Source organism: Nicotiana tabacum, chromosome 10 (assembly GCF_000715075.1).
Source record: "Nicotiana tabacum cultivar K326 chromosome 10, ASM71507v2, whole genome shotgun sequence".
Classification (NCBI taxonomy): domain Eukaryota; kingdom Viridiplantae; phylum Streptophyta; class Magnoliopsida; order Solanales; family Solanaceae; genus Nicotiana; species Nicotiana tabacum.
Window position 1 is genome coordinate 20,206,469 of NC_134089.1, and position 22,501 is coordinate 20,228,969.

The window sequence follows — 22,501 nt, forward strand, 5'->3', positions numbered from 1 at the left end:
ATTCAAATACCATTTTCACTTGAAAAAAAATTTCATCATTTTTTCGAATTTTACAATTCTTATGTCATAACGCCTACTTAATTTTCTGGATCCGACTTTACTTGTTAAACTTAAAATTCTATTTATGGGGCCAGTGATGACAAAAATTTAAGATCATCCACTTTGAGGGCTATTTGTGTACTTCAACCAATATGTCATCCAACCATGGGCTTACAGATGGAAGTTGGAGTTGTACCCCAGTAGAAGCCCAGCCCATTTAACCTATTGCTCTGTTCTCTCTGTCTCTTCAATGATCACTGAAATCAAATCCTACAAACACCAGGTAGTTATAGTTGCTTCTCTGCAACATCATTTTCATCTTCTTACATTATTAATCATACAATTCTATTAGTTTAAACTCCCTAAATCACACACACACACACACACACACACGAAAATTCACTTTTATCAGTTCCAAAAAAAGCTATGAAATTGCATAAGCAGTCTAGCAGAAGAGATGAAGAAATACCCAATTCTCAAATAAGCTTACCATACTCACCAAAGACCCTCAAACATCCAACTAGATCTCTACCCAGATCCATTAACTATCTCCTCAAAGAACAAAGACTTTTATTCATTCTTATTGGTATTCTCATTGGTTCCACTTTCTTTATATTTCAACCTAGTCTTTCTCTCTTAAGCACATCTTCTGAACCACATTCTTCAATTCCCAGATCATATAATGCTTTAAATCATGAATCCTTATCAACTATTTCATCTTATAATAATGTACCAATTTTTAAAGGGAGGGTACCAGTTGGGGTTGGGAGAAAAAGGATGAGGATTGTAGTAACTGGTGGGGCTGGTTTTGTTGGGAGTCATTTAGTGGATAAGTTAATTAAGAGAGGTGATGATGTTATTGTTATTGATAATTTCTTTACTGGGAGGAAAGAAAATGTGATGCATCATTTTGGGAATCCAAGATTTGAGCTTATTAGGCATGATGTTGTTGAGCCTATTTTGTTGGAAGTAGATCAGATTTATCACTTGGCTTGCCCTGCTTCTCCTGTTCACTACAAGTATAATCCTGTCAAAACTATTATATCCTTTTTTTAAAGATTATTTTTTGGTTTATTTTTCAGATTTATCGTAGAAACACCTCTTTTGGTTTTGTGTATGTGTGTGTCTGCATGATAATTAGTTCAATGTTATTGAAATGAGTGTTCTTTGATTTGTTTATTGAATTAGTAAAATACATGTCAGAACTGTTATATCAGTTTGGAAGGGGAGCTTTAGTGCAACAGTAAAAGTTGCTGGCCATGGAAATAGCCTTTTGCATAAATGCAAAGTAAGGCTACGGAAAATAGACTCAATATAGTCCGCCCCTTCCCCGGACCCTCCTCATAGTTGGAGTAGAGGTGGAGTTAGGATTTGAACTTTATGAGTTCTAAATAATAGGATAGTGATATCACGTGTTAGTAATTGGGTTCTGAATTTAATTTTTGTGCATATTTACTGAATTTCTTGATACAAATACAGTGTTTGGGCGAAAGCTATTGAGTTCAGTCTAACCCGTACCTCGCCTAATAGAGCTTAGTGTACCGGCCTTCCCCAACTGTTATATAAATTCTAGATCATTACTTGGCTTATTGTTTATTGTTAGCTTTATGTATAATTCTTCTTTGGTTTTGTGTGTGTTTGTGCTAGTATGATAATTAGTTCAGTGTCATGGAAATGAGACTTCTTTGGTTAGTTTATTGAATTTGGATGCATTTGAGATCCTTAACTGTGATTACAAGACAAATGTGATGGGCACGCTTAACATGTTGGGCCTTGCGAAGAGGATTGGTGCGAGGTTCTTGCTTACCAGTACAAGTGAGGTTTATGGTGACCCACTCGAGCATCCTCAAAAGGAAACATATTGGGGTCATGTGAATCCAATAGGTCTGTAGAAACTGAAATACTTTCTTGTATAATGAAAGTTATCTCTTCAGCTGGTTTTAATGATGCTTGAGCATCTTGAAACTTCTAGGTGTTAGGAGCTGCTATGACGAGGGAAAACGGACTGCTGAAACATTGACTATGGATTACCATCGTGGTGCAGGTGTAGAGGTAAGAAGATTTGTCCTTTTTAATAGATAATGTAACAAATGATTTGCTGAATGCTTGTATGTGCAATTGAACAGGCTCCTTGTTTCTAATTCTTTTAAAATTCTATGCAAAATTATCCAGGGTGCTTTAGAAACTAAATGCAGCATCTTTTGCCTCTAGTACTGAATGAAATGCACTATAATTTTTGTGCCATCAGGAAACTCATCACTGAATCATCTTCTTGTGCTGATTAGATGACTTGAATAGGGTGAAAATTTTGGTGATCTAGACTCTAGAATAGTAGAATGCATGCTATTTATCTCCTCTTGGCCTTTATACGTTAGGCTTTTATACCCTTAGGGGTTGTTTGGTAGCCGGTTAGGGGGAAAGTTATTCATGTATTAGGGGTAACATAACTTATACCATGTTTGGTAGCCATTAGTTATTTTGTACAAAATTCAGCATAACTAATACCATGTTTGGTTGGCATTTTACAATTCTACATAAATAATACATGTATAAGTTACGCGTCAATCTGTATATTATTTTATGCGGGGGAGAAGATGGAATAACTAATACATGTATTAGTAATACATGGATAAAATACTAAAACAACAAATTTACCCCTATCAATTTACCATAAATCATTGCCATTTTCTCCAGCAAACTTTTCACTGCCGTTTTCTCCAGCAAATAACAATCTTATGCTATGATGTTTTTGAATTACTAAATAAAGTGTTGTAACAATATAGCAAAAAATTCAACCAAAACCCAAGAAAGAATTATATACACTACAATTGGCATTTCCCTTTTTTTTGAATTTCACGTGCGTTATTCAAGGACTAATCCCTGCATAACTAATACATGCATAACTAATCCCTGCATTACTTATTCTTGCATAACTAATACCTGCATAACTAATACATGTATAACTAATACCTGCATAACTCTAATCGGCAACCAAACGACCCCTTAAAGCATAAGAACAGCTAGTGTTTGGGCACTATAATGGAGAATTTGGAAGACCCTTTTTTATTATTGTTAAAGGTAATATATTGATTTCAGCAATTAGAAAGTGCTGTGAAAGTATTTCGATGACCCTTTTATTCTGTCCGAGATGTCTGAACTTAGAATGTGGACAGCAGGAGTTATTTAATTGCCTGGTTAAAGTAGAGCAGAAACATTCTCGAAAAAGAGAAGATAATGGCAAGTGACAAAGGATAAATTATGGTGTAAAAAGTTGCTATTTTGAGAATGAATATTACATCTCAAAATGCAAAGATCAAGCTGGAGGGCAGTAATATGTATATGTAATGTGACTTGTTCTTTAGACTCTTTCTTCCTTGAACAGTAGGAAGCTGCCTACATGCAATTCAGACCTGTATGTTAACATGTGATATAGCTTGCTGGAGTAATTATAATATAAAATCAAGGTGCCTATCCATCAAAATTAATTGTTATTTTCTGGATTTTAGTGTTTTCTCAAGAAAAGTTTGGAAATTCAACTTGAAACCTATTGTCTTGCTAGCTCTTGAATTTGTGAAGTTGAACAAACTCCATGATATTATGAGGAGAGAGAATGGAATATGGGCAACAATGTAGAAAGTCATTTTTCCCCAAAATAAGATTCATTCTGAAGTTAAGTTCTGTATTGTGTCCTCCCTCTTTCCACTTGCAAAAGCCAAATGAATTCAAGTGGTAAGTGGTACCACACGATACATGCATGTTTTACATGTACATCATGGATGGAGTAGAATTTTACAGCTTAGAATCTTTGCGTGCAGGTGCGTATTGCTCGGATTTTCAATACGTATGGACCTCGCATGTGTCTAGATGATGGACGTGTTGTCAGCAACTTTGTTGCCCAGGTTTGTTCTCTCGTCTGGTAATATCATTAGTTTAACCTGAGCTTGCCTTTTAAAGTCCTTTTGTATTACTTATTATTCTAAAACCATGTTTGCAGGCCATTCGCAACCAACCGATGACAGTATATGGTGATGGAAAGCAAACACGAAGCTTCCAATATGTCTCTGATCTGGTACTGCATCTTAATCTGTTCTCTTCCCCATTCCCTGTCTCTGCCTTAGCATGTTATGAACTACATTTGACGTTTTCTTAAATGCAACATATTTCTTTTTCTACTCTAAAGATCTAGTTTTCTGATAAATTTGCTTCTCGATTTTACAAAGTGAAATTCTATTATTGAGCAAGAAGTTAAATTTTTGGAGTTCTCATCTTCAGAATTTTGAAGTTCATTAAATAGACAAAAATGTTTTGCTAGATTTTGAAAGATCTATGGTCTCTCTATCCCAAATTGACTACCTAATTTGACTTTTATATATATTAAGAAAAAGAAAACTTTGAACTTCTTACAATATTTGGTTTATTGTAGACATGTTAGATTTAACACGATGTTGATACTATCTATGTAGTGAACTACATGCTTCAGATTTAACACGATGTTTACTAAATGTAAAGGGGTTGTTTCAAGAAGGAATATCATGTGAATGGAACCTTATATGGTTGGACTTCTATTTTTTTTGTGATAAATATATAACTGACCTTCTATTAACATCTGGACTTGTTTAACTATGTATTTTGAAGTTCGTTGGTCTGACCGAGTCGGCATAGTATGGATTTTGTGAGATCTGCATAGTCTAAGTTGGTTGTGGTCCTTTGTTGCCTTTTCCTGCCATGATTAAAAAGAGACGAAGAATGTGGTCTTGTTACGTTTACATCAGGGATCTTTCTTGAACCCATACTTATATCCTATTTATTTATAGATTAGTTAATCAATAGTATAACAGACGAGAATCCATGGTGCGTTCTATTTTGCTGGTAATTTTGGCATTAATTGACAATGCTATTGAATGATTCAACCAGATGTTGGAACTATAAAGAAGCACTTTAGAGAGTATAGAAGACAGACAAAATAAATGCTGATTTGGCTCCTAAGAAAAAATAAAGTGAAATATGATTATATCAGTGTTTACTGCCGAAGTGTAGACAAGTTGAGTATCTTGGCTCAGTGATCCAGGCGAATGACATGATAGATGTAGATGTAACACAGAACTAAAATAAAATGACTGAAATGTGGAGTTCCATAGAAGTAGTATGTGATCGGAAAAATCTTAACAAAGGGAAAGGCCAAGGATGCTATGAGAGTGAAGGTTGCCTTAGAACAATGTTAATTAGAATGAATGTTAGACCTCTAAACTCTAACATGTCTACAAGATGAATGTCGTAGGAATGCAGATGTTAAGACTTAAAATAGAAATGTGGTTACAAGATTGCATGGATTAGAAATGACAACATTTGGCGGATGGTGAAAGTAGCATACACTGAGGAAAAAATGAGAGGTCTCGCTTGAGATGGTTTGGCTATATCGTGTGTACCTCCATATGCTCATCAATAGGTCTATATGATGATTGGATGTAATAAAAGATGAATGAGGTAGACCATAAATTACATAGAAAAGATTATCTCAAAAGGCTTACAATCTATTCTAACTTCTAAGTAATGTGGAGTCAGCTAAGTAAAAAATACAATGATAGGTCTATATGATGATTGGACGTAATAAAAGATGAATGAGGTAGACCATAAATTACATAGAAAAGATTATCTCAAAAGGCTTACAATCTATTCTAACTTCTAAGTAATGTGGAGTCAGCTAAGTAAAAAATACAATGATAGCAAATGATTCGTATAGGTGGTTCCAACTAGTTTTGGTTTACACTTACATTAGCTCTGACAATAGTTAAAAGTTTCTTTTACTTTTATATTATGATTAGGGATTTGTATGTTCATATGGGATAAATGTATTTAGAAAACTTCCAGGTTTAGAAGACCCATATTTTTTCTTAAAAACAAATTGTTAGTATTAGAATGAAATGGACCTAAATAGAGCGGCATTAATAGCCACGGAAGATTCATATAGCCGATCATACAAAGTTTTGACTAAGGTTTAGCTGATTGACTGATTGATGTTTAATTGAAAAACTTCACAAGTATAAACTTGACTAATGTTTATAAGAGTCTAGAGCTCATAAGAGAGGGCTTCTTTGTAATTATAAATATATTTAACCTAATTAACTTTGCTTTGATTAAAGGTTGATGGATTGGTGGCCCTCATGGAGGGTGAGCATATCGGCCCTTTCAACTTAGGAAATCCGGGAGAATTCACCATGTTGGAGCTTGCTGAGGTAAGTCATACTTATTTATGCATATGTGCATGTCCACAGATATGTTTTCGGACTATCTGTATGGTCAATTCGTGGTGAATGTTGCTCATTGAGGAATTCAAAGTTTGTTCTCTCCATGTAGTTACAAAGAGAATATCTGTGTCACTCGCATCCTTCATAAGAAGGGGAACCTTGGAGCAACGATAAAGTTGTCCCCACATGATTAATAGGTCACGGGTTCGAGCCGTGGAAGCAACCACTAATGCTTGCATTAGGTTAGGCTGTCTACATCACACCCTTGGAGGTGCGGCCTTTCCCTTGACCCTGCGTGAATGCATGATGCACCAGGCTGCCCTTTACTCGCATCCTTCATAAACAGATGGAACCTGTTCTATTCTCATATTTACTTTCGTTGGTATTGCTCTACAATAAGCTTGAAATCTTAGTTAAAAGACTGAATTTTTTCTCTGTGTTGGTTCCAAGTTTTGAAATATTAAATTTGCATGATGTAAGTATTTTTTATTGCTATAGTGGATACATTAATCTTCAAATATAAAAGAATAGTTGTTGGAATGTCTGATGATACTTATGGTGGAGCTGTAAATTAGGAAATGAGATCTAACAAGATTTCAGCATCTTTTACAAGTTCCAGTTTACACCAAAACATAATAAGCGCTTAACAGTCAAGTTGTAGTAATTTACTATTTAGAGCATGAAATGTATAATATTTAACCAAATTATGTATCTAGTTTTAAGTGCTAAGTTATGTTATCAATACAGTCATAAACTGCATTAACTTGGAAACAGGTGGTTAAAGAAGTGATTGATCCCAGTGCAAAAATCGAGTTCAGAGCCAACACGGCCGATGATCCTCACAAGAGGAAACCAGATATTAGCAAAGCTAAAGAGCTGCTAAACTGGGAACCAAAAGTACCCTTGCGAGAAGGGCTTCCTCTCATGGTCAATGATTTCCGCAATCGCATATTGAATGAAGATGAAGGAAAAGAGAATTAATAAGGGTAGATGCAAAAATAGTATGTATAGCGCGAGACAGTCTGTTGTTTATTACATTCGAAGTCGATATGCATTTATTTTTTCTTCATTTTTGTATTTCCGTTGTAATAGCTGATGGCATGCTAGCCATAAGCCACATCTATAGCCTCATATTTTTTCTTTTCCATTTGATTTTTTTTCTCCTTCCACTTCCTGTAATTCCAACAATGCTTTGATTTGATTTCTCTTTTGGGCACTGCCCAATGATGTTTTAAAAGAAAATGTTTTTGCTATGATCAATTCTCCAAGTCCCTATCTTTTTTCTCTGAACACTCATGTTTTCTTACAGGAATTATATTTCTTACTTCAACCAGGGAATTTTCTGTTTTGCATGGACAGATTTTCAAGTTTTTATCTTTTGCTAATATCATTAATAATTGCTCATTTGGTTTTTATATGTATATATTTGCCTCCAAGGCTTTGGTTTAGTTATAAGAGCGCAACCGTGATATATGGATTTAGTGCTTTATTTTCAAGCTTCTATCTTCAGTTTTTAATATTGTTAATTTTTTAGGTTTTAACTTATATATACTGATAGCGTAGATTTTTTTTGCACTATCGATGTACTTTAACTTGTTTGTTGTAGCATGTAACTTGTTTTTACTGATCTTACTTTTTACGGTCGGTTACCTGTAATTCTCTTTAATGTGACCTGATAGTGTAAGTAAAAATTCTTGTCATAAGTGTTATAGAAGTTAAACTCTATTAATTGCTGCACTTGTTTTTTATTAGTATGGTCTTTCATTACATGATTTTCCTAGTTTGCTGCATTGAATTTTTGTAGGTAAATTTTCAATTGCTTCCTCTCTGCATTAATACACAGAGCCCCTCTCTGAATGATGGCTATGTTTTAATTCTTTCAATTAAAGCCTAGGAAGCTCTCTGTCCTGATAATGTAGATAAAAAAAAATACTGACATGTTCTTGGAGTCAGCTTGAAGGGGAGCTTTGGAGCAACGGTAAGTTGTCTTTGTGAGACCTATAGGTCACGGTTCGAGTCATGGAATCAGCCATTGATGTTTGCATCAGGGTAAGCTACCTACATCATACCCCTTGGAGTGTAGCTCTTCCTTTGACCATGTGTGAATGTTGGATACTTCGTGTACTGGGCTGGCCTTTTCTTCTCGGAGTCAGCTTCAGAAACTCTGTTCTAAGTAACCTTTGATGTTCACTAAACTGCCTATATTAAGTATTTAAGCTTTCCTTACTTCCTGTTAAGTGTTAACTATGTTGGTGGGGTAGAGATAAAGTGAATAAATTGTGAAAATAAACTAGCAGGCATGCTAAATGTAGGAATAAGTTTAATGGTACAAGTTTACTAAAGAGTAATGCATTTGGTTATGTGGTAAAGGAAAAGAAGAAAAACAAGTGAGAAGAAGATTGAAAAAAAGAAGTTATTTTCTTTAGGCATCAGATTCTGGTGAGCATTATTGAAGAAAAGCAAGCAACATTGTGTCTAATTCATCAAACATGCAAGAAAAATTCCACACATTTTGCATATCGACTGGCATTTATTCTGTTTGATTAGAATCTGAATATGCTGATTTCCTTATGGAGAGTTGTCTTGCGCCTTTAGTTGTTCTCTATCTATCCACCCGTGTTGGTTTTAAGTACAGGTACCCTATCGCTCAAATTCGTGTATCTTATTCTACGACCGAAAGCACTTCCTTCTCTACCACCACATTTAGGAAGTTTTAGGGATATAATAACAAGGATGCATCAATCCCAAGCAGGTTGGGCTCACTATATAAATCCTGATCATACCATTTCATTTAATTTCATCATATTTTACATCTTAATCATCATAATTAATAATAATAATAATAATAGTAGTAGTAGTAGTACTCAAAATGATCTTTTTCCAAAATGAAATATTTGTGGTGTGAAAATGGAGGCACATTAAGAATTTAGAAATGAAGTATGAAGTGCTTGAAAAACATTATTGCAAAGTAGATGAGTGATCATGCCCAACTATACCTTATAAAAGACAAAGCGGTCGTTGCAAATATAATCCGGTTTATAAGTCCGGAGTCGTATTCTCAGGGAGCTAACCTATCTATTACAACTCTTGGTGAAGCTATTAGCTCAAACAATTTCCGGGTGCAAGATTTCTATCAATAAATATTGGGTTTTTGTTTAACTACTTCAAAATGATATTAAAATTAACAATAAGCTAAATCAAAGATAATTCAATGGTAAAAAGGTCTAGGGTATTGATTTCCCCAATTGCTAGCTTAAGTCTTAACTCCTTGGCTATAATCTCGCTGTAATACTCTATGAGGATTATGAACTATGGGTTATCGCAATTATCTCTCGATCAACTACGATAATTTACTAGAGCATTCTCTTGAACTACTCTAGCTGGCAATTTATGTAGCTCTGAATTATCCCACTAAAGTTTCGTTATCTCTAACCCCACTTTTAAGTTCAAGTAATGGATCTCTTCAATTACCCAAAAGTGGTGTTGTTCAACCGCAGTCTAACCTAGTATTCCTTCTCAAGCAACACAAGGCAAATAGACACGATTAATCAAGGGCCCATTCAATTAATCACCATACAAAACATAGTTGAACAATCATATAATAAACCCGGCTCGATTATAACAAAGCTAAGTCAAAACTTCATCCAACAATTGGTTCCATCAACCCTAGATCAAATGTTTAGCTACTCATAGCAAAGCAAGATAGAACTACAAAAGTATTCATGATGTGCAATTGCAATAATAAAGAGAAGATAGAAAAACTCTAATGTTTGGTTGCTCTTCTCACACTCGTTCATGCCTCCAAATTAGTCTAAAAACAAGCTTAAAACTTTCTTGGGCGAGTTTCTTGAGTTTATAAGGGTTTGGAATAAGTTTTTCCTGATTTACACTTTAGTCCCAAAAGTTCTGGGCAGCTACACAGTCTACCGCGACCGCGGTAGGAATGCGGCATTGCCGTGGTGAAACTCGAACATTCTGTCTTGCTTCCTTGGCCTATCACGGTCCAGCCGCGGTTGACCGCAGTTGTGGTGGCCTTCAGCCCAGTCCTCCTTTGCTTTTTCTTGCTTATTTTCGCTCGGGTTCTTCTTGATTGGCCTTTTATCCACATTATTGACTCCCAAAACACTCCATAGTCTCTTTCTAACTCGGATTAGTCCATGCGAAGCAAAAGAGTACCAATTAGAGCATTTTGTTATCATTTAACCCTTAAAACAACAATAAAGCATGGTACATTTAGGTGTAAATATCGGTCTATATAGCCTATTATCAACACCTCACACTTAAATCATTGCTAGTCCTCGAGCAATCCACCACACTCTATCAGAGTTACTTCCCTAAGCTTCTCCTTTAACGTATCACACCAAGAACAACTCACCAAGTTTGCAAATAGTAGTGAACAACTTTTTCCTCAAAAGTTGAATCTCACGTGCCGTGCAATATTCTTACTTACTCAAACTACTCTATACAGAAGTCAAGACTTACCTTTCCTTCGTGAATCACATGCTCTCACGTCACACAAGAGAGTAGTCCCACAAATAATATTATTAAGAACAATTAGGAACTCAGATAGACAAAATTCGCTCACTCTCAAAAAGAACATTCACATGCCACAAAGATGCATCATAGGCTTGCCCGTAGTGTACTACTCTACTAATCGAGCCTATTCAGTCTAAGATCAATTAGGACATCACTTGGTTGTAATGTAGGCTAAGGGACGGGTATGATATATTTGGATATAGTGACTAACCTCCCTAAGCACTTTTAATACAATCACATTAACCTTCAAAATCATACTTATGTCAATCAGACGTTCCACCACATTTTTATTTATAACATCCCATTCCTTTAGGTGCAATTGTATCAAGTCACCACTTATCAATTGCTACATTTACTCATTTTTTTAAGTGGTGATTTTTCTTTTACTTTTCCAAAAATTGCACCTTTCCTATATTTCATTAGTTCCACTCAAAAACCAAACCACCACCCCACACTTTAACTTTTGCATATTTCAAGGCCATTCAAGTGCTCATGGGAGGTAAAAGAGGTTCAAACAAATGGGCCATTCAAACAATTGGGTAAGGTTCACAATGTGGTTGCCAAAGAAACAGGATTATAGACTCAACGGGGTTGACTACGATGTATTATATTTAGGTTGGTCTATTTTATATATCTGGTTTAACAAAGAAATGCCTATATCACTTCTAAAACTGACTGAAGCTACTATTTCGCTTAACAAACACACGGGGCAAGTTCTAGGCATCAAATGTAAAACAAAGAATACAGTTCGGGGCAAGAAAACAACACCATACACAGTTATACAATTTTTACAACAACAACCATCCCCCACCCCACACTTAAAACATTGGCATGTCCCCATGTCAACAAATATAAAGCAGAGTTAATGGGACTTCCCTGAAGCTCAATCTTGATCAGAGATGGTGCCAAGATCGAGGTGACACGCTCGTCCTAGTTCCCGAAGCCATCCCATAATCTTTTTCTCCGACTTGGCATATTGAGTGGTCATATTGTCAACTCTGGTGCCCAGGTCAATGACAGAAGTGCGGAGACCAGCCATGTCTTGCTCCAGGGCTGTCATACGGGTACTTCGGTGGGCATGTGATGGGCCCGCCTCATCAGCTCTCGGTGGTGGTGGAACAATAACATCCTCAGAATCCTCATCAGCTTCATCATCATTCTCAACCATCACTACCGGCTCTCTCCCAATTGAGATTTTGCTAGCCCGGAACGGGGCTTTCAATGGAAATTTCCCATCAACTCTAGGATTTTCCGGAGCTCTTGCAGCACGGCAAAACCTGGTAACCAGAGAGGGGAAGTAAAATCCTTTGAGTACCTCGGGGGAGCGAATTAACATCTCATCATGGAGGAGCCTGGCGACATCAAAATCTTGGTGGGTCAAAAAAGAGTAGATCGCAGATGCTCGTGGCCCATTGACATCGGTCATATTGCTGGAGGGTAGCAGCTGACTGTTGATAATTGTGAGCCAACACTTAGCCTCCCAATTGAGGGATTGTGAGTTCAATGTGATCCGGTGCTTTATCCATATATGCTCCCTGTCAGGCACACATATTGCTTCTAGAATTGGTCCCCACCAGATAGTTGGGCGATGAGAAGCAACATTACAATCTCTATCCCTGATGAATACCGGCAACCGGTACAATCGGGGGATGGCCTCAAGTGACGTATTTACCCGAGTGTTCCGGACTGTGACGACTCCATTCTCTTACTCCGGGCAGTTAGTATAGAATTCCCTCACCATCTGTACATTCGCCTCTTCCAGTTCCTCAAAGAAAATGTCTAGCTGACACCTCGTCAACTCAGCAAAGATGTTTGGGCACTCCACTTGCAAGGCTTCCCGGTCAATATGCACTTCCGGTAACATTTTCTTGGACGCCTTGGCATTATACCTGTCCTCAGCTGGTTTGGAGACAAACCTAGCGCGGTCAAACTGTTCCACACTAGATTGACCCCTAACTCTCGAAGAACTGCCCGGTCCACTAGCGGAGGACCCTGTGTTGCGTCTCTTCCTAGATGGATGCATTGTACCTGCTAAACACAGAATCTCCTATCAGTGAGGGTGTGAGTTGTGTGAACCATGGGTGGTTACTAGGACTTCACCACTATCATGGTCACATTAGCCCTTAGAATTCCATTGGGGCCATTCCATAAACACCTTGTGAGCAAGGCACTATCCTAACACATTAGCCCTCATTGAAACATCAATTCTTCCCCCAAATCAACAATTTGTACTTCACCATTCCACCCCACAACAACTAGACCTACATACAAGCACACACTTCTCTACAATATTGTGCACACTCTTCACTACAACATTAGGCACCTAACCCATTAAAAAGCAAAAGAAACAAAATATTTACTAGAAATACTACACAATTAAAACATTGAACTAACATAAAAACTAAAACAAAAATACAAGAGAATAGAGGGAGAGGCTTGACATACCTGGATGTAGGAGAGAGTGAGAGGAATGGAGGTTGGGGGAGATGGGTGGGATTGTGAGAGAAGTGAAGAAGGAGAAGAAGAAGAAGAAGAAGAAGAAGAAGAGAAGAGAGAATATGGTGATTTAGGGTTTAGAGAGAGAGAGGAGATGGGGAAAGTGAGGGGAGGGGCGAGTGGGTAATGGAATAAAGAGGGGGAAAAGTTAGAAAAGAAAAGAAAATAATAAAAAAATCGAAATTTAACTTACCTGGGCGACGATATTTAGCAAATCGCCGTGGTCGACCACGGTCCCACTGCGGTCGCGGTGAATGAAATACCTCGAGGTAGAATGTTAACGTTTCACCATGGTCGTACCGCAGTCGTAGTGAGTCGAGCAATTGCGAGTCAGAATACTCGTCCTTTATCGTGGTCGATCTGCGGTCATGGTCACGAGGATTTTTTTTAAAGAAGGTTACATAAGAAAACAAAAAAAAAACAACATTCATGGGTTGCCTCCCACGCAGCGCTTGATTTAACATCGCGGCACAACGTAGGCTCAGATCATCACTCCTCATTCGCGTACTGGGGCTCTTCCAACATTATTATCTCTCTATCCCATTTCTCTTCTGCTATTTGAAGGTAATGTTTCAACCTTTGCCCATTCATTGTGAACTTATTCGTCCCATCGTCTGATTCAATCTCTACAGCTCCACTTAAGAACATCTGCACCACTCTAAAGGGTCTGGACCATCGGGACTTCAACTTTCTCGGGAACAATCTCAATCTCGAGTTGTATAACAACACTAAGTCTCCGGATTTGAAGTTCTGATCCAAGATATGCTTATCATGCATTAGTTTCATCCTTTCTTTGTATAATCTAGCACTCTCAAATGCCTGGTACCTAAATTCCTCGAGCTCATATAATCCAGTGACTTTGCTGGTGCCTGCTGTCTCCATATCTAAATTCAACTGCCGCAATGCCCAAAGTGCTTTATGTTCGAGCTCTACCGGAAGGTGGCATGCCTTTCCAAACACCAACCTGTACGGTGACATACCAATTGGAGTTTTGAAGGCTGTGCGGTTCGCCCACAATGCATCATCCAACTTCTTCGCCCAATCGGTCCTTGTTGCATTCACTATTTTGTAAGGACACTTTTAATTTCCCTGTTGGACACTTCAACTTGCCCGCTCGATTGTGGGTGGTACGGGGTGGTCACTTTATGACGAACTCCATACTTTTCCAACAGCCGTGCGAATGCTCTATTGCAAAAATGGTTCCACCATCACTGATTATAGCTCTCGGGGTGCCAAAACGTGTGAAGATGTTTTTCTTTAGAAAACCCGTTACCCCTTTTGCATCATTGGTTGGGAGAGCCACTACTTCGACCCACTTGGAGACATAGTCAATTGCTACTAATATATATATTTGTTACCATACGAGCTAACAAATGGCCCCATAAAGTCGATCCTCCATATGTCAAAAACCTCCACCTCTTGAATTGTGGTCATTGGCATCTCGTGTCGACAAGATATGTTGCCTGTCCTTTGGCATTCATCGCAACTTTTAACCCAAGCGTGGGCATCCTTGAACAGAGTTGGCCAATACAACCCCGATTCCAACACCTTAGCTGCTGTCCGAATTCCTCCAAAGTGTCCGCCATATGGTGAAGCATGGCAAGCCTACAAAACAGAATGTTAATCTTTCTCGGGGATACACCTCTGGATCATGTTATCTACACATATTTTATACAGTAGAGGTTCATCCCAATAATAAGACCGACAATCGAGAAAGAAATTTTTCTTTTGAATTGAAGAGAGTTCATAAGGTACAATACTACTTGCTAAATAATTAGCAATATCAGCATACCATGGCGTCTCCTCCATTGTCACTGCTAGTAACTGTTCATACGGAAATGTCTCTGTTATATCCTCAACCTCTACCTTCCTTTCAGCTCCTTCCAACCTTGAGAGGTGGTTAGCTACTTGGTTTTCTGTCCTTTTTCTGTCACGGATCTCCAGATCGAATTCTTGTAGCAAAAGAACCCAGTGAATCAAGTGTGGCTTTGACTCTTTCTTTTCTATCAGGTACCTAATTGCTGCATGGTCAGTGTAAACAATAACTTTTGAACCAATCAAGTATGACCTGAATTTGTCGAATGCAAAAACGACAGCCAACATCTCTTTTTCTGTCACAGTGTAATTGAGTTGTGCACCGCTTAGCGTTCTGCTTGCATAGTAAATTGGGTGCATCAGTTTATCCTTTCGCTTCCCCAAGACTGCTCCTATAGCATAGTCATTTGCATCGCACATGAGCTCGAACGGTTGCTCCCAATTGGGTGCAACAATTATGGGTGCAGTCACCAATATCTTCTTCAGCTCCTCAAATGCCAACCTACAATCATTAGAAAACACAAAGGGTTGATCCTTTTCAAGGAGTTTACATAAAGGGTTAGCAATCTTAGAGAAATCTTTTATGAATCGCTTGTAGAACCCAGCGTGCCCAAGGAAACTTCTCACTGCCTTGACTGAAGTAGGCGGTGGCAACTTCTCAATCACGTCAACCTTAGCATGGTCAACCTCGATTCCTTTACTCGACACTTGATTCCCCAAGACTATCCCTTTTTCTACCATAAAATGGCACTTCTCCCAATTCAGCACTAAATTTGTCTCCACACATCTTCTGAGCACTCTTCTTAAATAGTGTAGATAGTCCTCAAATGAATCCCCACCACGGAGAAATCATCCATAAATACCTCCATAATGTCTTCAACCATGTTCGTGAAAATGGCTAACATACACCGTTGAAATGTCGTCGGTGCATTACAAAGCCCAAAAGGCATTCTCCGAAAGGCAAAGATGCCATACAAACATGTGAATGATGTTTTCTCTCTGTCTTCGGGGGCTATTGAGATATGATTGTATCCCGAATATCCATCCAAGAAACAGAAGTGAGATCGCCCAGCCAACCTGTCCAACATTTGGTCAATGAATGGCAAGGGAAATGGTCCTTCCTAGTGGTTGTGTTCAATTTTCGATAATCCATGCAAATCCGCATTCCCATGACTGTACGAGTCAAGATCAACTTGTTATTCTCATTTTGTACAACCATCATTCCTCCTTTTTCGGCACACACTGAACAGGGCTGGCCCAATTGCTGTCAGAGATGAGGAAGATGATACCCGTATCTAACCATTTTATCACTTCCTTCTTCACTACCTCTTTCATATTCGGTTTCAGCCTTCATTTATGTTCTTTAGAAGGTTTGTGCCCTTCTTACAAGAGAATCTTATGCATACAAAAAGCCAGGCTGATACCCTTTATGTCTGCCATGGTCCAACCAATGGTAGTCTTACATTCTTGTAGCACCTGTAGGAGTTGCACTACCTTCACATCTAGCAAACCAGATGATATAATAACAGGTAAAGTAGAATTAGGCCCTAAGAAAGCGTACCTGAGGTGAGCTGGAAGCGGTTTCAGCTCCAGTTTGGGTGGTTCCTTTACTGATGGTTTTGCTGGTGGTGCAACCCTCTTTTCTAACTCAAGGGACTCGAACTGAGGTTCCCTCTTCCAGAATCCTTGGCCTTCGAGTGCCATAACCCACTATGCTAACCCTTCACCATCCATCTCCTCTAAATTTGTCAAGCAAGCTCCCAATGGATCTTTAGCAGTCAGGATCTCATTATCTTCATGCAGGATCACATCCACTACCTCCACTAGGGAGCAATTAGCATAATCACTGTGTCTCCTCATGGATTGCTAAACGTTGAATATGAATTCTTCATCGTTCAACCTCATTTTTAATTCCCCAGTTTCACAATCAATCAATGCTCTCCCAGTGGCTAAGAATGGCCTCCTTAGAATGATGAGTATCACCTCATCTACCTGGAAATCCAAAATAACAAAGTCTACAGGGAATACAAACTTCCCCACTTGTACCAACACATCATTGAGAATCCATGTCGGCCTTTTAACTGTGCGGTCAGCCAGTTGCAACAACATCGAAGTCGATCTAGCTCTGCCAATGCCTAGTTTTGTATATATTGCCAAAGGCACCAAGTTTATGCTGGCTCCTAAGTCACACAATGCTTTTGCAAAGGCATAACTCCCAATAGTACACGGAATAGTGAAGCTACCTGGGTCAGACATCTTTTGAGCCATGGGTCTTGTCACTACCACACTACATGTCTGTGTCAGAGTTACTGTGGATAGGTCCCGAAAGTCAAATTTTCGTGACACTAGGTCCTTCATCATCTTTGCATAGTCGGACATCTCCCTCAAAGCATCCATCAGAGGAATATTCAATTGAATTTGACGAAGCATCTCCATGAATTTCCTATATTGATCTTCTTTCTTTTGTTTTGCTAGTCTCTGAGGGAATGGTGTAGGTATCACCCTTTGTGCACTGCTTGTTGGCTTCTCTTTGTTGGGGTTCTGTGGCACAAGAGGTACCACATGTTTTGCAACTTGTTTACTCTCTTTAGCCTTACCTTTATCATCCTGAACCTGTTCAACCACCACTTCAGTAAGTTCTGCTGATTCATCTACCTCCAATGGAACTGGAGTGGCTAGCGTAGTCCCTCTGCTGGATTGTGCAACTTCTTGCTCCCTGTCTAAATCTCTCCCATTCCGGAGACTTACTGCCATCAGCTGATTCGGATTTTTCTCCTTGGGGTTAATGTTCGTGTCGGTTGGCAATGTTCCATGGGGGCGGTTGTTTAAGGCCATGGACAACTGCCCTAATTGAGTTTCAATATTCTTTATTGCTGCGTCATGAACTGTCAACTTTTCCTGCATCTTACCATTTGTTCCAATGAGTTATTGAAACATACCCCTGATTTCTACCATGTTGCTGTCCTGTTGCTAAGGAGGTGGCTGATATGCCAATTGTTGCTGGTTCTGCTGTGGATAACCCTGTTGTCTCTGATATGGCACCATTTGGCTTTGGGGCTGCATACCGCCAGGTTACGACATGTTTGGTCTGTACTGCTGATTGGGTGCTGGTTTCCACTGTTGTCCTCCTTGTCTCTGACCCCCCAAAATTGTTGACATAATTCATATCCTCTCTTAACCCTTGGTTGTCACCTTCTCCACTCCATGAACACACATAAGACTGATTAATGCAAGGTGTACACAGTCCTCCATTTGTTGTGTCAACGATATGCACTTGCTTTGTACCCATCTCATCAATCTTCTTTGTCAATATACTCATCTGAGTCATGAGTATGGCTATGTTCTCTGCATGCAAATTATTTGGGTCAAAAGGAACTGAATGCACGATTGGTGTCAGGGTCGTACCTCTCGTCATCCACCCCGAATTCTGGGACATCTTGTCAAGAAGGATTTTACATTCTGTGAATGTCTTGATAAAAAATGCACCCCCAGCTGAAGCATCTACATTGGCTTTTAAATTGTCTGCTAACCCCATGTAGAATCTCTGGTTGAGCATCTGGTCTGGAATACCATGGTGGAGACACTTCACTAGCATCCCTTTGAATCTTTCCCAAGTTTCCTGGAAGGTCTCAGTAGGATGCTGCTTGTACTGTAATATCTCATCAATCTGTCTTGCAATCTTGTTGGGAGGGTAAAACTTGTTCAGGAATTGCTTGATTAATTCCTCCCAAGTGACAATAGAATTTATTGGAAGCGAATTCAGCCAAGTCTAAGCTTTCCCAATCATAGAGAACATGAACAGTAACAGCTTGATGGCTTCTAGGGTCACATTTGGCTGCCTTTGGGTCACACAAATCGACAGAAAATTTTTCAAGTGTTGTTGAGGGTCTTCAATGTGTGACCCGGAGAACAATCCCTTATTCTGTAGAAGATGCAGCATATTGTTGGTGATCTGGAATGTCTCTGCTTGTATCGGGGGCACAACAATGGCGGTAGCCAGATTGTCAGCTGTTGGTTGTGCCCAATTATAAATTGCAGCTTCTGACACAAGAGGTGCCACCGCTCTGACGTTTGGGTTAGCTTGCTCATCCCTAATGTTTCTGTTGACGTTATCTATGTCACCCATGTTAATTTCACGTTGGTGTGTTTGTTGTGATTGTTTGTTCTTCCTGTTGGCACGGTTTAATGCCCTGAATGTTTTCTCGGGGTCTTAGAGTCCTTCAAGCAGTTCACCAGTCCTCGATGAATCTCTAGGCATACACCTGAATCCCACAAGAATTCAAACGTGAGAATTTCAATGAAATGAAAATAATAATTTGTTTAACACCGTAGAAAATTGATCTAAACTAATAATTCTAGCACTACTTCTAAGTTGTAATAAATAACACCGTTAACTCCCCCGGCAACGGCGCTAGAATTTGATCACGCCCAACTATGCCTTATAAAAGACAAAGCGGTCGTTGCAAATATAATTCGATTTATAAGTCCGGAGTCGAATCCAGGGAGCTAATCTATCTATTACAACTCTTGGTGAAGTTATTAGCTCAAACAATTTCCGGGTGCAAGATTTCTATCAATAAATATTGGGTTTTTGTTTAACTACTTCAAAATGATATTATAATTAACAATAAACTAAATCAAAGATAATTCAATGGTAAAAAGGTCTAGGGTATTGATTTCTCCAATTGCTAGCTTAAGTCTTAACTCTTTGGCTATAATCTCGCTGTAATACTCTATGAGGATTATGAACTATGGGTTATCGCAATTATCTCTCGATCAACTACGATAATTTACTAGAGTATTCTCTCGAACTACTCTAGTTGACAATTTATGCAGCTCTGAATTATCCCACCAAAGTTTCGTTATCTCTAACCCCACTTTTAAGTTCAAGTAATGAATCTCTTCAATTACCCAAAAGTGGTGTTGTTCAACCGCAGTCTAACCTAGTATTCCTTCTCAAACAACACAACGCAAATAGACACGATTAATCAAGGGCCCATTCAATTAATCACCGTACAAAACATAGTTGAACAATCATATAATAAACCCGACTCGATTATAACAAAGTTGAGTCAAAACTTCATCCAACAATTGGTTCCATCAACCCTAGACCAAATGTTTAGCTACTCATAGTAAAGCAAGATAAAACTACAAAAGTATTCATGATGTGCAATTGCAATAATAAAGAGAAGATAGAAAAACTCTAATGTTTGGTTGCTCTTCTCACACTCGTTCTTGCCTCCAAATTAGTCTGAAAACAAGCTTAAAACTTTCTTGGGCGAGTTTCTTGAGTTTATAAGGGTTTGGAATAAGTTTCCCTCGATTTACACTGTAGTCCCAAAAGTTCTGGGCAACTACACAGTCTACCGCGACCGCGGTAGGAATGCGGTGCGACCGCGGTGAAACTCGAACATTCTGCCTTGCTTCCTTTGCCTATCACGGTCCAGCCGTGGTCGACCGCGGTCGCGGTGACCTTCAGCCCCGTCCTCCTTTGCTCTTTCTTGCTTATTTTCGCTCGGGTTCTTCTTGATTGGCCTTTTATCCACATTATTGACTCCCAAAACACTCCATAGTATCTTTGATTAGTCCATGCGAAGCAAAAGAGCACCAATTAGAGCATTTTGTTATCATTTAACCCTTAAAACAATAATAAAGTATAGTACATTTAGGTGTAAATATCGTCTATATAGCCTATTATTAGTGAGCTTAAAAAATTCTAACTCTTTTAGGTATTTGCAGTGGCCCTTAATAAATTTGACTGTCAATTTTAATATGTAGGCCAAATTTGGTCCACTCAAATTAAGGTTCCAACAGCTGCCACGGCGAAATATATTCGTAGTGTATCAAATGAACGCTTCGCACATGAAATCTGCACTTTCAGTTCATTATTATTAAGAGGATAAAATTTGGCTGTCCATAGTATTATCTAACCGTTACCTAATATCTTTTGACATAATTAGGATATTTAAATCTATATGTCCAGTACTTTTTACGAATTCAGACATCGGTTTCTTTATTTTTTTTAATTTATATTCATAAACTACTACATATAATCACTTTTTACAGTTAAAATGTTTGAAAATTATAGAAAAAAAAAACTTATTTACTCGTAAAATAGTACTAATAATATTGATGTTTTTAAATTGGGAGAGTACAAAACTATGTAAATATAAATATAGGTAAGGTAGAGAAATGAGGCCAAACGGCATTCTTGATTTGTGCAGAATATTCGTCCTCGTGCACTTGCATATCGGACAGAGTGCTTAACTGTGTCAAAGCTGGCTATTTTCTTGAAATTCCATGAAATTATTAAAAATAATAAACCATAAGTTTAGATTTGCACACATCTAATACATTTATATATGATTAAAATTTGATACTAAATTCCCCCCCACCCACTGGAAGGTAAGCTTTGCTTGATGTGCCTAAAGACTCTTTAAAGATTTATTGTTAATGAATATAGGTAGGAATATTAGGTGTTACTCCCTCCGGTCCACAATAAGTGACCAATTTGCTTTTGGCACACCTATTAAGAAAATATTAAATTCTAGACAAAAATAGTTAGTATAACTAAACTACCCTTAATTAAATGTTACAACATAGTTAATGTGATAAGTAAAAGACTTTTTAGGGATACATACATAAGAGTAATTTTGAAAAAATAAATTGAATTTTTTCTTGATTATATAAATGGACACTTGTTTTGGACCAAAATAAAAAAATAAATTGGTTACTTATTGTGGACCGAAGGGAGTAATATCTTTCTTCAATATCTTAGTATCATACCCATCTTCCTAGGAGTTTTAATACTTCCTCGGGTCCATTTTAGTTGTCATGTTTCTTTTACACGTCCCATAAGAACTTATTAATTAGAAAACATTTTGATTATTTAATGCGGTGTAGTTAATGTTGTTACTTTCAAGAACATTTAATACTAAGGCAAAATGGAAAAAATATAATATATTATACTTTGATTTTTTAAAATAACAACTACTTCCTCCGGTCCACTTTAATTGATTTTTTGGCTGTTTTCACATATATTAAAGAATCTAAATTTTGACATTAATTAATACTCCCTCCGGTTCAAAATAAGTGATTTTTTAGCTGTTTTCACACAGATTAAGAAATTCACCTTTTAACATTAATTATCAATAAAATTGACCATATTAACCTTTACTATCTCTTCACATAAATACTCTTAACAAATGCTCTAACACTATTTACTCCAAGGGTAATGTAGGAAAAAAATAATTAATTCATTCTTGAAATCACTTATTTTGGACTGGAGGGAGTAATAAAATTAACCATATTAATCTTCATTTGTTCATTGAAAATACGACAAATACTCCTGGCCTCTTTACTCCAAGGCA

The 22,501-nt window shown here is 37.9% G+C and overlaps 1 protein-coding gene across 1 annotated transcript; it reads left to right on the top strand.

The window, feature by feature from the left end:
* Positions 1–271: 271 nt before the first annotated feature.
* On the top strand, positions 272–7,537 carry LOC107761518 (UDP-glucuronic acid decarboxylase 1-like). Its single transcript, XM_016579741.2, has 7 exons — positions 272–1,080; positions 1,776–1,923; positions 2,012–2,091; positions 3,855–3,938; positions 4,034–4,108; positions 6,180–6,272; positions 7,059–7,537. The coding sequence occupies exons 1-7, from the start codon at positions 466–468 to the stop codon at positions 7,263–7,265; spliced, it is 1,302 nt and encodes a 433-aa protein (XP_016435227.1). The 5' UTR covers positions 272–465; the 3' UTR covers positions 7,266–7,537.
* Positions 7,538–22,501: the final 14,964 nt, after the last annotated feature.